Source organism: Vidua chalybeata, chromosome 3, assembly GCF_026979565.1.
Source record: "Vidua chalybeata isolate OUT-0048 chromosome 3, bVidCha1 merged haplotype, whole genome shotgun sequence".
Classification (NCBI taxonomy): Eukaryota; Metazoa; Chordata; class Aves; order Passeriformes; family Viduidae; genus Vidua; species Vidua chalybeata.
In genome coordinates, this window is record NC_071532.1 from 49,339,459 (window position 1) to 49,355,426 (window position 15,968).

The following is a 15,968-nucleotide window of genomic DNA, read 5'->3' on the forward strand; positions in this document are numbered from 1 at the left end:
GTTGTTTCAATAGTCTTGCCTGTAGAACTTCTTTCCCCAAAGTATCTGATCAGTAACTCAAGGTTAACTTGTGTAGCAGGTTCCCTTTGTCAGTTTGGCTTTTGCAAGAATCTTATATATAATTTTACTATTTAGGTGGGACTAAAGAACAATGTAATTAATTCCTAACAAGAAGAATTGACTGAGGGCAGTGAATACTGTTGCATACTCTCTGCTCTATCTTTATCCAAAAACTCTGTACCTACACATACAGAGAGAGTATATAAATTAAATATATATTAATATAATGATTAATACATATGAAATTATATATTAATTGTCCCTTACAAAGTAGTGAGTATCTGGACAGGTCTGGTATATTATAGGAATACGTCAGCAGTGATATTCTGACAATAATTGTCAGGTAATTGTATTAATTAGTCTCTCTGTAATGGGAAGCTCACTGATAGAGAACTCAAATCTTTTAGGATCTCCTAGAAGAAAACCTGTAAAAATGTTTTTAAAGGACTGCATTTAAAGGACTGCATTTCCTTCTAGCCCTTTTACTCAAAACATTTGAAACATTTACTCATTTCAATTTTATCAGCTGGAAAATTTGACATCATATACATAATTTTTAAGTCTTTCTAGTAGAAAAACAAAACCAACTTCCATTCCAGCAACCACCTCAGCACCTCCTGAAGGAAGACATCCTGCCCAAAAATTCACTGGGAGTGGTAGAAGAGTATGTTTTTCAGACTTCTTCAGTGATAAGAAGGCACAACCTTTCACAAGATCATGCCAGCAGACCAATAGCGCCCTCATGCTCCTGAGTCTCCTCCTCTCCCAGATCAATAGCACAACTCTTGAGTTGCATTGTGACTGAGCAATTCGGTCAGGGACCTTATGTAAACAAGGGCCATTGTAGGAAAAACATGGAATGGATTCTAGGTGGGCACAGGAAGCTTCAGAGAACCTAAAGCTGCTTCCAAGTTGTTGATACAGAAATTTTAGTCAAAGAAATAAGATGACAAAGCCGTATTTCCATCAGTTCTGAAAAGGGAGAAAAATCTCTGCAACAAGTGATAGAACTTTTCATTACTAACTTCTGCTAAGCTTTCCAACTTCTTCTTATTAAAAACTGACAGATGTTACCAGATACCACCCACAGACTTCTTTACATCTGGAACTACATAAAATAAAGAGCCTGTTCTTCTAACATGTGTAGGTGGGGAAAAAAAAATCACATGGTCCACTACTTATTCTTTTCCCTAAGGAAATGGATCAGCTATAAACTGTATCATTGTACAATTCACATCAGAATGATAAAAATCAAATAATATCCAACAACCAGAAGGGTCTAAAATTTGCAGATGCTTCTGACACTAGATCATTGTGTTAAGAGGTACTGAGAAATTTCTCTGAAGTCCCTTCTAAAATGAAAATACACTTCCAAGGTCAAAATTCTCACTGCAAACTGCTCCTGTTGGCCTAACTTGTATTTAAATTATGAACTCTGGTGAAAACAGAAAAATTGCAAAAGGAGTCCAAAACTGTTCTTCATGAAGACAAGAAACCATTGGTCAAATAAAGCAACTGATGTAACCACTGTATGGCTTTGCACACAATTCAGTCTCTCAAGAAGGAATTCCATACTGCTTGTCAGTCACAACAGCAGGGCCACAACCTCCAAAACCCCCTGGATCTAGGAATGCTGATACAAACCAGGAGACGACTTGCACTCACTGCACTGCAGATACTGAACAAGAGGGAGCCAATTCACAGCCCTTATACTCACTGGGACTCACCTGCCTGTATGTCCTCTTCAGCAGACATCGCATGGACTTCCTTCGTTGTCATTGCCTGCTGCTCTCATACAGCAGAGACCAGAGCAGCAGACATAAGACCATGAGGAGCTTTGATGGAAGAGGGTAAAATTATCCAGTATGGGGGTGAGCTGGATATTCTGTACAGATTCCATAACAATTATCAAGTTTAGGTAGAGAAAGCAGCAAATGCTTATTTTGGAAGAAGCATTGGAAGAAAGTGAAGGCCAAACCGTTATGTACCAATCAAGGAATGGGAGAATATGATAAAGTTCAATAATTATTAAATCCAGAAGAAATAAATGCCCAGAGGATTTAATTTTAGAAGCATAATATATCAAATCAATTAAGCTCCAGTTTTAGTCAAAAGACAATTTTTAAAACCAAAATGCAAGTATGGTATCTGCACACTAATTTCTTACAACTGTGCAAATAAGACTCATCAGTAAGAGGGGATGCAGCTGTCAGTCTTCTCCATGTAAGTGAGCAGGGAAATAGAAGACACACAGGATATAAGGGACACATTCAACAGTCTGACAGGATTTGGGTTTTATACATCAAGATTGTTAGACAAAAGATTAGGTGAAAGCAGCTCCTGTAAGCAGTGGATCATAACAAATTTGTAAATAAGTGACTTCATTAAATCATTCCTACTCTGGTAGGAAAAAATACAAGTTGTTCTTTAATTAGTTTTAGATAATGCAATTTAAGAACTTGTCTAATAGAATCAGTTCTTAAGATACAAAAGAGTCTGCAACACAAAAGGCCACTACCACACACATCTACAATACAAAGAGAATTTTATTTTATAAGCTCTTTTGCACAAAACTGAGTTCATGTGCACATGCCAAGATAGAAATTAATATTTAATTACATAGGAATTTAGACTGTGTGCTAGCAGATCTCTCTGCATGGTCTTTTTTACCTCCGAATGCAACTCCCTCATATTACAGGCATTTAATAGACGACCTGCCGTTTACTCACAGCACAAAGTTCCACAAACATGAAAGTTCATCTCTTAATCCAAAATAAATTAGAAAACTGTTTGCACCTGGAATAAGGAGTTGCATCAGTAAACTGCAAAGAAAACCAAGGCAACTATGCTGCTCTCATGAAAAAGTATTACCATTATATACAGTAGTTATAACACACTTAGAAAAAGTTTACACTTCCTTGTTATTTACACTGGAGTGCAGAGAAAATACCTCAGCTCCCACAGCAATAAATCTTTGTTTTCCCCGCACACATTCTGCTTTCTTGAATTCCCCAGGTTCCAAAGACACTGCTCCATAGCAATAGAAACCTTCTCTCAGTTCTGTGCTTCTTGTAAAAGTATCACATTCACAAGTTTGGCTACTGAGAAACCAAAGAGAAGGAAGAGGTAATTCTACAAACCCTGCAACACCCAAACTTCAACAGCATAGGAAAGGCATGTTCTGGAACAACACATTACAGCACCTTACAGCAGTTTCAAAGTAGACCCACCACTTATACACACTGAACCTTCCTTGGAAGTCTCCACTATATCTGAGCTCTTGCTTTCCATGCTGGTACCTGCTTAACTCCATCAGTTCTTGTAAGGCTGGGTTTTGCATTTGGCTTCAGACTGCAGCGCCCTACCTGAAGAGGGGAGACGAAGTCAAAATTATACCCAAGAAACTCTTATACCCAACATAGAAACTAGAAGAAAAACATTTTGGAAGAGTTGTTGCACTACTCTCAACATAGAAAGAATAAAATAGTAAGTCTGTGCAATCGGTTTAAGTACATTTATTCTTCAAAACACTCAACAGTTAACAGTTAGAGGCTTGGTCAAAAACTCTTAAGATTATTCTGCTTTTTTGTATCTACTCCTGAACATGCTGGCTTTAAGCAGTCTCTCTTCCAGGACTTTATAATCCAGCTGTCAGATCCTGGAACAAAAGCTATTCCATATACAAGCTGTTCCAGGAGCTAGTTTTGATCTTTGTATCTAGAATCGGGTATGTCAGCTATGCAGTGCAATAGTCTGCAGCATCAAAAATACCAGCATGGTTATTTTTAGGACATTTTAATTTCTCCTTTGAGGGTAATACAAAAGTCAAAGAAATTTCTTAAGACTGCACCAGGTACTGTTGACACACTGAAGTCTGTAAAATATATGCTACATTTAGCTTGGAAAATCCTTGAAGCAGCTGAAATTAAAAAAAAAAAAAAAATCAAATCATTACCACTAGAAGGAGGAACACACACATTAGTTTTCCTCAAGTTTTCAGCCACACAGCTAGATACATGTAAGAGCAGCTTCCAAAGAATATCTAAGAATATCTGGATTTCCATTGTATGTTCTGCTTTACTATTTCCCTCCATTAGGGTAACAAATGCCACAAACTGAATCTTTTCTATCAGTCTTACAATAAAAAGACAGAGAGACACAGTTTAAATTAGTGCCACCTATTTCTATCCATCTCATCTGAGCAGTTCTGAGGTTTGTGGAAATGCCTAAAAAACAACAAAACATCACTGCTGGACTGTATAAGCTGACATAGATGGCAAAGGCTGATATGCAGAAATCAGTGCCCAGAACCACCTTAGTCCAATGGCTCTGTCTACCACTTCTTTGCTCCTAAGAAAAACTGTATTCTTCATGGGCTTTACAACAGAATCACAACTCATCTTGGATTAAGATTCAAACTGTGTGGAAACTACACTCAAAGGAAAATATTACAGACTCTGCATTTATTTTCATTTCTGAGCAGTTAGGGTATATTAGTCAGACCTTTCTGTACCATCCTAATATTCTTATTTGAAAAATTAGTCAATAACTATTTAAACACACAGTTTCCACGCATGGATACCTGCCAGGTTACCATCAAGCTAAGGTCCATAGTTCAATCAACTATGAGCTGAATTTTTAAAATCAATCTTCCAAGTTTTTTTTTTTTTGCACATCTAGAAGTGCATTTACCAGTCTAAATCTGCCCAAATTAATTTGCAATTTTCTGCTTTGATTATACTTTAAAGAAAGTAACTACCTAGGCTGATAGCTAAAAAAACTGTAGAGAAGTTCTAGACTTCTCTGAAAGAAAAATCTGCAACTATCCATGAAAACAGCAGTAAGTTCAAGAATACAAACACACATATAAAAACATACCACTGGCACCTCAGGACTAGAAAATGGAGAGCTATCAAAAGAATTATTTTCTTTGTCCAGGGAATCATCTTCATCATCATTTTTATGTGCAAATTTCTGCTTTAGAGCATGAGTTAGTACAGCAACTGGATCCCAATCTGAACTTTGCATCTTTTTGGGTCTAGAAAGAGGGGTACCTCCAGGAGACCTAGGAACAACAACAAAAAAGTTATTGTCTCCTAACACTAATCCTGTACTGACTAATCTAAAACCTAGAGGTACAACTTCTGTAAACACCCTATTCTATAAATCCCCCATTACACAAGTAATGCTGCTGTAAGGTTAAAGCAATTCATCAAATACAACTGATACAATTACACCCAACACGTTGTCAGCCACATTCTTAGCCTTTTAGCCTGAAAAAACAGCTTGATGCTGTTCCATGAAGAAAGCTGTCAAAAAGTCAACACAAAGTGTTAAAGTATTGCAAATAATAAGAAAAAAAAAAGGCAAAATTGCAGTTATTATACCAAGTAATTTATAAGTTATATTTAAGTATGTTAATGGGAATGTCCCACTAAGGTATTTCATAATCACTGTGAACATAATTTAATTTAAATTTTATTCATTTTTAGTTAATTTAAATTCAGAAATCGAAATGGCACCTACACCCCAAAACTTATCATAAATGTGGAAGCTAATGACTAGTCCAAGACAATAAATCATAAGACTTTCTAACCATTGAGAAATCGTAGGGGCGTGGTGGGGTGGAAAAATCTAGAGGTGTTCAGAGTTCTGCTTGTAAAGTACAGTCTCCGGGCTGATGATTTGTACCTAATAATGCACACTGACAACACCAAGTTCTAAGTCTGGCAGTTACAGTAATTGTTGCTTAACACAAAACCTGAGCGGACTGAGCTCATGGTCCCTATAAAAACAAGCCCTCAGAGCGCTAGCACAATGTGTAAGACAATGTTTGGGTGGTAGAAACTGGGATTTTCAGGCTCTCAATTTCTGAGAACAGAGGACTTCCCTTTGCAGTGCACACATTAAATTACTGTCAGAAAGATTGTAACAACTTTGATCATCATTACTCCCCCCAAAAATATAAATTATTCATTACTCAGTTAAGCTCTACTTCAGAATACATGTAGATGCCTAAATCCAGAAAGCATTTTGGATGTACAAGCTACCACTTCCTGCTAATTATGCCCTTGCTCAAGATGTTAAAACTGTCACCCTGAAAGTCTTATTTTCTTCACTCATCATACATGGAATTATAGAGAAAAAACATATATAAAGGAAACACACAGGTTTACCTACGTGCATTTTATATTTGCTTTATTTACTGTGAGAATGTAATCAAAAGCATAAAGACATGCTTTGGATTTGCATGTAAATTATTTGCCCAAGTTCTGTGCTAGTCATTTTTCATAGTCAGCTCACAGTTAAGAAAATGTTGAAATGAGAATGCAATTAGTTTTGCCAAGTGACATTCCCACATTGAGAGCTTCAAATATTCATTACAGGCTCAGTTTTTCTTACTTTTTCAGCCCAAGAAATTCAGAAAAGAATCCTGAAGGTGTAATTTCTATTATACCTCGTATAGCAGAAACCAGAAGAGATCCTGAAGTCTTTAGTAAAACATTTTTTTTACAAGTCAACTGCACTTACCATCAAAACAGCTTACCACAAAAATACTTATAATCCTATTGAATACAGCACTATTCAACTGCACTACTGAAATACAAATTTATGAAACGTTTTCAATAAATTATACAGTATATGTTTTTGTAAACACTTCAAAGCTTGAACCAGGATATTCTGAGTATGCTAACAGTAGTTTTCTAAAATTTCCCTGAGGATCTGGCCTTTCACAGTGAATCCAGAAGGGTTATTTTTTCAGATCAGTTTCCTGTGCTTGCGCATGCAATCCTGTAAGCAACCTCTCAACTCCCCACACCAACCTGAAATTTGCATACTGAAGCAGCACAGTAGTTTAAAATGCTGCATTAGTCAGCATGTTTTAAATGCATCTAAAAGCCATGTCACAAGCATCTTACATTTCCCATTGTGAACTCAGAAGCTGCCAACTTGAGTTTGTCAGCAGTAGCTGCTCTTTAAATGACTGGTGTTCTCTGGTGCTACTGAACTGCTGTTGATGCTTAGATAGCCTTGGCTTGCTGAGATGCACGTCCAATCCAACCTACCTCTCAACAGCTCGCAACTGAACTTTGTTTAGGTCTTTCAAAACATCCATCATACTGGGAAAGTTCTTTGTCCTCTGTTGATCAGTACCGTTAGCTGCAGTTGAATCACTGTTTCTTGCAGCTCGGCGTTGTTTGATAAGTTCCAGTGCAGAATTACTAGCATCAACACCAGATGGTACACCAGAAGGAAGTGGAGGAGGCGAGGGAATTACAAAGTGATTGTGAGAGACGGACAATGGCGTAGAAGTCATGGCTGGCAGTGTGTAAAATCCATCTGGAGTGCTGAGTGTTTTAAAGGCTTCTGCATACAGTTAGAAAAAAACCAACATGTATTAACATCTAGGATTAATCAGCTTTAAGTCAAGATAAGACTGCCCTGTGAAAGCAGCCTTTTTTTTAAACACCTTGCACATTACAACACAGAAGAACTAAACTTAAAACAAAGAACATTACTTCAGACCCACAAATTCAGAATACATGAAGTAATGAATCTGAGCTGTCTTGTACTGCTCTGATTTTCACTTCTTGTGTCTTCAGTCTAGGCACTAGATAAACCAGCAAAGCAGCCTGCTGCTACATATGGTGATCAATGGTCTAGAGGTTACAATAACCTACATGAAGCAAAAGATAACTATAAAACATGTAAAACAGATTACAATACTGAGTGCAATGGAGAAGAGAGAGAAGACCCAACAGAACAGCTGAATCACAGAAGTGCCTCACAATGCCACACAAAAGTAACTACCTCGCACCAGTACAAGTATTTCAGCAACCACAGTGGGGTTGGTCTGCAAGTAAGGCAATTGAGACTCAAAACTTACCAGGAAAAAAAAAAGAGGTCACAGGATAGAGACCAACTACCTATGACACATCTGTCTGAAGCATTTGTTTTTGTTAAAGCCCCAACCAGACTGACTTAGAAGTCTTTTTCTACACATTATTTTAATAATTTGTTAGAAACAGTGCAAAACCCCAAAGGGACAAAGTCTGTAACTTTTTTAAACAGTTATTAGTAGCCTATAGATAGTGATGTTACTAAACTCTTTCACCATTATGGAAATTAATATGAAGAGTACTTAGGATCAAGTGCATTTGAACTTGGCAAACAGATCACAAAATAAAAAAGGCAAAGTGCACCAAATAGCAAAACAAAATATTATATTCAGTAAATTTAGTTGGTGTGTCTTCAGTTAGAGAAGTTGTTCTCTACCAATACTGGACATGGCAAGCTCTAAAGCAAAAAAAAGGAACACTGGTTTGCTTTGAATCAGAAAGGCTTACGTGAGGGAACACTTCCCAAGGTCTGCACTGAAACAATTGCAGCAATCTGAGCACGAAGAAAGGTCAGCTCATCTTCAAGCGCAGAAATTTTCTGGAGCGCTGCTTGATCAACACCGATGTTTTGTGCACTGTTTTTCGGAATGCGCTGTATTGAATCCAAACGTGGATATGGATCAGAAGGAGCTGTACTTTTCTCTTTTCTCCTCAATTCAGTCCTACAAAGCAAAAAAAAGATACAGTTTCAAAAGCCTCAGTCAACAATGGAAACCTCAAAACTACTTGGGCTGTTCAACCTAACTTTTCCAACTATTTAAGGAAACTACACTTTTAACCACTCATAACTTCTGAAATGTTTCAAGTCTCCCTTTGCTCAAGTACAATGAAGACCCTTGCAAAGTCATCATAAGAATTAGTCAAATAATTCACTCAGGGATAATTAAACATCATAAAGTCATACAGTAGGGATTGTCATTATTCAATAATTGTTAGACTGACACCATAAGGTGTCTCTCCCTTCTTGCCACATGCAAGGCAGGAGAGGCAAAGAATAATGATCTCTTAATTAGGCTTCAGAAATTTTAGTCATTTATCAAACTCTAAGATGAACACTGCAAGCAGCAAAGTAGTTACAATCTTTCAGAAAATGTACTTGAAAATAATAAGGTTTAATACAGACATACAGAACAAGAATCTCACCTTCTGTAAGCTACTATAACCAAAAACAGCCATTAGAAAATTGCACTGTAAGTCTCAGGTTTTAATTTTAAAAATTGCTTCAAGTCTGTGCCTGCAGAGATAAACTTAAAACACAAGTAAAAAAATCAAACTACCAGAATTTAATTATGAAACACAAAAATTAAATTTACCTGATTCATTTAAGATGCACTAAACTTTGATGGAAAAAAAGCCCAGACCTTTTCCCTTATTTTAAACATCCTTTTACTTCAAATCAGACCTGAAGCACTGCTTTCTGATTTGCCAAAACTCCTTTACTATAAACACTGCTTGAGAAGGAAAGGATATCAGTTAGAATAGTTGTTCTTGAAAAACATCCCACAGAGCCAGAGGAGGAGGAGGAATAAAGAATGGAAACAACGAAAGAATGAACTGTCATAGTTCTGTGAATCTTGCCAGCTAAAGAACAGCACGAGCAGGACAAAACAGGCCAGGATTTTTTTTGTTCTTTCAACAATGTTCTTGTTCTTCTGCTATTTTACAGCTGTTACAAACAAACTTTTATAATTTAACAACTATGCCTCAGGAAACATAAGATGAAACACACTGTATCCAACTTCTCCAAGGAAAAGTGTGTCATTTGAATTCATCAATTTCTTGTATTTTCATTACTGGTAAGTAACACAAAGGTCACAAACAAATGCCAATATGAAACAGAATTACATTGTCCTATACAGATGCAGTACAAAACAACACAAGTGTGCACATTTTATTCTTGCTTCTGGGTCTAACTCATATCCTTGGATTTTGAACAGATCTTTAGAGGAACAGCAAGACAACTTTCTATTTCTTCTCCAGCTGGGAAAAACAAAAGACAAACTTGTATACTATTTGTGTCTGCAAATTCTTGGACAATTTGTCATTTCACACTACCTGAAATATTTTGTAATTAGTAAAAATATTTTCCTTCAGCCCTCTATAAAAGCTAGAAACATTTATATAAATTATATTAAAAATTCTTTTAAAATTTTAAATAATTATGTTTGTTTTTCCATCAAAGCAACCATCAAGGCTTATACATGACACTGTAAAAATTAAAGCCAAAACAATATATTAAAATATTTTTTCTTGTTTCCCCATTTATAAAGTTTATCAAACAGGGTGTAAACTAGAAGAATAAAAATAGTCTTACAATATACTGCAACAACTAGCTACCTCCCTAACAAAATACTGAGTGAATATCATTTAAAGTACAGTAATGCACCTGACATACTACTATGAAAAGAAAAGAGGAGAGTCAATTTCAGAAATCTTTCAGAAAAGAATGCTTTACATAGTCATAATCTTCAGGTAAGGGGGAAGTGCCTTCCCTCCCTCCTAAACACAAACACCCAAAATGTTTCCAGAAAAGGTTAGGAATAAAGGAAAACAAAGACAAAAGCACACACCATAGAAAAGGCAAAAGTTATTTCTATTATTCCTTTTTACACTTTTACTTACCTAAGTCTAGTACATGCTTGTCCTTCATCATTTGCCACCCACAGGACATCAGCAAGTGATGGAGCCACAGGAGTTGGAGCTGTACTTTGTTCATCATAACCCAATGGACTTGGGTCTTGAATAAACTAAAAACAAACAACGTAAAAAAAAATTGTATGAAGGGAAACTGGATTCAGCATATATTGAAGGTTCTGGCTCAGCAAAAAGGAATTTTTAAACAGTGCTATAATGTTTAAGGAGGCACCACAGGGATCCCTAAGGGATGCACCTCACAATTACATAAGCTAAAAAGAAGAGGAAACCTATCATCACATTAAGAAACAAGAAAATACAAACAGGTGAAGTATACATATGACAATAAATTGCTTACTTGAAAAAAAGGTCTGGGGCAGGGCTCCAAGGAAAGAATTGTTCCAAGTCTACGGACAACACTTCGAGTAGATCCATATTCCTTTTTTTTGCAAACAGATGTGACCTAAAAAACAGAAAACCTTTGAACCTGAGAAGCAAAATCAAAGCCCCCAGTTCGTAATCTCATTTTAATCAAAATTATTTAATTATCTCATGTTACAGGTAATTAAACATAATGCAGTTTGGTTAACCTAACTTTTCAATGCTCTTCTCAAGCTGAAAGTCCAAAGAGGCCTACGCTGGTCTGACAGACAGTGTCTAAAACACTGCCAAAATATAGCATATTTTAAAGAGGCACAAAGGCCAACATCATGAGATACTGGCAAAAGTGTCCATTTAATTAACTACATGCAGTTGTGTAAGTCTTGGGAAAGAACAATTAGCAAAGCAGTGAAATAAATTTAACATACCTTGGCCTGATACTTCCTTATGACAGCATATAACTGCTGGAAATGCCCTCCTGATGAGACTGCTGAAGGTAGGCATGTTCCGAGAGTACGACTGATACTTCTGCCAAATACGTGAGTTTCAAAAAACACGGCCTGTCAAAAAAACCAGCAGCTTCCAACAACGGAACCAGAAAGTAATCAGGGCAGCTCAGCCAAATCAGCATTCCTGGAGACACTCGCTGTTTTCCCACAAGCAACGCTAGGACTGTCTCAGAACCACAAGCTGCAGCAGTGCCTCACTGCTGACAGCCCCCACTGAGGAGCTGCCCACGACCTCAGCTCCAACATCAGCCCCTAGCACGGCATCCACCTCTCTTTCAACTTCCCCGCCGCACCTCTCCCAGGTCTCTGAACACACGGCATTAACTGCTGCTGGGGAAGGGGTACGTGGCCTTTTATTTGAAACGGCGGAGCACGAGCAGCCAACGCCACTGACTTTCTTACGTTCAGTGCACGGTGAAAAGCGACACTTGACCGGCTGTGTCAGGGCAGTGACCCCACGCGTCCCCACGTGCGGGCAGCGTGTTCCGACAAACCCGGCTGCGGGCAAGGAGGGCAACGAAGCCGCCCCACCGCCCGCGGTGTCGACCTTCCCTCCCTCTGCCGAGCCAAGCGGCTGCAGGCGAGACGCCCCGTCCGAGAGGCTCTCCGGGCGGAGGCAGCCGCCGCGGGGTCTCACCTGGTGCTGCGGCCAGCCGAGGCAGCGCAGCAGCCGCCGGAGGAGCTGCAGCAGCAGCGCCATGGCCGGCAGAGCCCGCGGCAGCCCCCAGAGCGAAGCCGCCCGCGCCCGCAGCACCACCCGCGGCCGGGGGCGGGGCACCGCGCAGCCCCGCCAATAGGAAGCCGGCAGTGTCGCGGCAGAGCCAATGAGCGGCGGGGCGGGCCCGTCGCGGGGGGTGTCGGGAGGGAGCGGTTTGAACGCCGCGCTGCTTGGGCCTGCCCCTCCTCCCAGGAGCGCTCCCGGGAATGCGGGCGGCGCGCCGGCCGCAGCGCACCGCGGCCAGCTCGCACGCCTGACTGACCAAGGGACTGTACTCACAACAAAAGCAGCTTCTGCCTCGGCGACGGCAGAATACAGTACGCACCAAGAGAAGAAATGCGCCAGAGCCTGTTAACTCACTGAATTAATGGCTAGGAGCTACACTGAGATGGTTTAGGCCTTCGATCTAGCAAACTCTTAACTACTTCATTCAGATACCTAAAACCAATGCACAAAGTATCCTCAATGCAACAACTGCCCAATAACACCTCACTACAAGTCAAAAGCTGGCTTTGAAATTCTGCACTTGCTCTTTTATCTTGCATTTCCTTCATCTTTATAAGGAAGATTTCTACTGTTTTCCTCAAGAAAATTTGAAAACTTCAAGAAAGTTAGCAGTGCTAACAGTGCTTCTAGGAGAAGAAATATCCTTTTCCTCCAGCTATGCAGTCGATGTTTGGAGACCACCTTCCCTCATCTGTGCAGTTGGTGCTCCTATTGATAGTACCAGAGTTCCTACAGCAGCATTGCTGGTTACTGTTATCCATGTCAGGTGGATCCATTCTCTAAGACCAAACACAAAGGAGTAGCAGTACTGTAACACACTGTAGCAACAGCATACAGCTGGTTCAAGGGACTAGGAAGGTTTAAGCTTGAGAGAAAGGGCAGAACATTTTAATGGATATTTAGGAAAAAACTGTACTATAACACTTGCCTTAAAGAAAAAAAAAAGTATTTATCACCTACTCCTCCAACACCTTACTAAAGAAGGGAAAGTGTCAACAGAATGGGAGCAACACACAGCTCTACTGGAAAGCCAGGAAGAGACAGGGTCTCTCAAGCAGCAGCAAAACCGAGGCAATTTAGTTTCACTGAAGCACCAACAGCACTGAATGAGAGGAGCAGTTAGTACCCGTACAGAAATGCTTCAAATCAGCAGGTACAGCTCTCAACAGTACAAAAGGGATCTGCAGGATCTTCTACACAAAAGCATCTTGTAACAGGCCAGCTTTAAAAGACAAGGAGAAGTGACACAGGGTTCAAGGTTTAATGCTGCTGCTGTACATCCTGGAGCTGAGCCAAAGCTCAGGGAGAGCTCTCCTTTTAAAGCATTAGCAAAACAATTGCAGGAAAGCTTTACTTTTATGTAGGTGCCCACTGTTACAGTAATGCTGACTGTTCCTGGGAGGGAAGTGGATGTGAGATTTAATTCCAAACCAAGAAACTAAATGGGACACTGTACTAACAGTACAGCTACTGGATTCAATGCTGGTTGGTGGCCTTTTTTTTTCTGCCTAGTAAAATGTATGCCTGATTTTATCTGAACTGGAGGGATAACTTCAAACTCTGTGAATCCACTTCATCTCTGCATGGTGTCCTTAAAAAGTGCTTCATTGCTGGAGAGCAGTGAGTCAGAACGAGTAGCTGAATTCAAAAGATAGTTAAACATTTTATACCAGCATAATGTCTACACAATTATTTTCCCCTGTACCACCAGTGTTGGTCTTTACCTTTTAATAAGAGAAATGCAAAATGCACTGAAATTCCATTCACAAGTCATGCAACTACCTTAGCAGCACCAAGTGAAAGCCTCAAAAATGTTTTTTCTTAGCACAGTGAAAATTCACTGCTCACGTTAAAAGACAAGTGCTGAAGCACTTGACTTTTATTAAAAAAGTGAACTCCACTCCCACTTTGTTTCTTACAGATCTCTCAGACAGATTGCAACATGCATCTTTGACTACATTACCTCTTAATTGGAATTAACTCCTTTAAAGAAATGCTAGTGGGCTGTCATTGTGTGTTCTGTAATCAAACTACATTTCTGATAAACTACAATGAAATTGGGGATTGCAGAAAAATTGATTTTTATGATCTAACCTCCAGACAGGTTTGTAGGATCAAATGCCATTACCAAAGCAATCTCTACCAGATCTCCTTGGATATTCAGCTGAAGTACAACATTTAAATTTGCCTGGTCTTGCAGGAATTGTACTGCTTTGTGACACACAGACCCTAACAATCCACTTTCAACTTGACATAAATGATACAAATTACCAATTCTAAAGCCATGACAGCTCAAGCATATCTTGATCCTGTTCAGTTTCAGAATGATGTTTAATTTTACTTCATTAGGACAGGATTTGACTCTGATGTCAAGTTTGCTTTGTTCTCTCTTTTGCTTATTCTAATTTAGTGTACACAAAGTCTGAGTTTTGCTGAGAAGTCCAAAGAATATTCAGTTTATCATTTCGAAAAGCTATTAAAAGATGCACTGTACATGTAAAAGCAAATCTTTCAACAACAGTTTAGTTGGCCTCAAATGTTTTAATACATAAAGAAGGAATGACTCTCTATTAACTAAGTACTACTGGGAGACAAGTATTATTCCTGTTTCCCATTCTACACAGCTGCTGGCAAACTAGTACAACCTAAAATATAGTTTCTTCAGCTACAATGAGGATTATTTTGTTTTCCTGCCTTCTAGTGTTTAATTTATATAGGGGAGTTAACTACTCCCCAACAGTAAAGCAAATAAGAGGGCATACATTATATAGGTATTTAATACAAACACCTCTATCAAAGCTTTTTCTTTTTTTTTTTTCCTACTTTTAAAGACATTATGCCACGTGACGGGGTGAATAAGAACAGCTACACTTTTAATTCCACATAACATTAAGATTTAGTTTATCTACAGCATTTTGAGAAAGAGAAACAAAGTGATCTTCTTCTATTAGAATGTCCTTGTTCTGGTAATTCAAGTATATTACTGTCATTCTTAACATTCTAGAGGTTAAGTGTGTACCTACCACTCAAACTAAGCTTGAAGGTTTGTTACTTTTGTTAAAACAAACAAAACAACCAACCAACCAAACAACAACAACAACAACAAAAAAAACCAATCAAAAAACCCTTAATATCTGTACTTCAGCTACAAAAATTCTTGCAGCACAATTATTAGAAAACAGTGTTGAAGAAAGTAAGATTAATTTCCCACACTTCTGGTATACATGAATTATCTTTACCAATTCAGGTTTTAACATCTCTTGCTTTATTTTTTCAGGGATTTTGTGGTGTTTTGTTTCTCTCCTCCCACCTGCTCCTGCCCTGCTCTCTCATTTTAACTTAAATGCTGTATACGTGACTGACTCACTCTTGCCAGATTACATACCCAGAGAGGCAAGCCCACAAAGAGAAATTAAAGAGGCAATTCTAACAAACTGTGAAAAGAAACTGCTAAAAAAGAAACTAGACTGATACTGCCACCAAATTAACTTAAGTGTTCTGCTGATGACTAAGCTATCAAAAAATGCACTTGAAACTCACTGTAGTTTATATATGCATATGTATTTCTTGGGCTACCTGCGACAATGTGTTATTGGGATGCAACAGCTACCAATGAAGAGTGACGATTTCACTGCTTAAGTAGAATTCTTGCTGCACCCTTGCAAGTGAAATAAGAATCCAGGTTTATCACTATGTAAATGTGATTCTCATGAACTAACATACAATCAGCATTTTGCACAACTGTTTGTACTTATACTT

General features: G+C 38.6%; 1 protein-coding gene across 3 annotated transcripts; it reads right to left on the reverse strand.

Moving 5' to 3' along the window:
* Positions 1-2,588: 2,588 nt before the first annotated feature.
* Positions 2,589-15,967, reverse strand: MTFR2 (mitochondrial fission regulator 2). 3 transcript variants are annotated; one of them, XM_053936884.1, is made up of 9 exons: positions 12,123-15,967; positions 11,405-11,536; positions 10,954-11,058; positions 10,584-10,708; positions 8,409-8,623; positions 7,128-7,428; positions 4,939-5,125; positions 3,291-3,425; positions 2,589-3,161 (listed from the first exon to the last, which is right to left on the reverse strand). In XM_053936884.1, exons 1-8 carry the CDS (start codon positions 12,183-12,185, stop codon positions 3,327-3,329), a joined length of 1,227 nt encoding a protein of 408 aa, XP_053792859.1. In that variant the 5' UTR covers positions 12,186-15,967; the 3' UTR covers positions 2,589-3,161; positions 3,291-3,326. The 3 variants fall into 3 exon arrangements, with proteins under 3 accessions (XP_053792859.1, XP_053792858.1, XP_053792860.1); XM_053936883.1 differs by having other exon boundaries at positions 2,589-3,425; XM_053936885.1 differs by lacking the exons at positions 2,589-3,161; positions 3,291-3,425 and adding an exon at positions 3,561-3,979.
* Position 15,968: the final 1 nt, after the last annotated feature.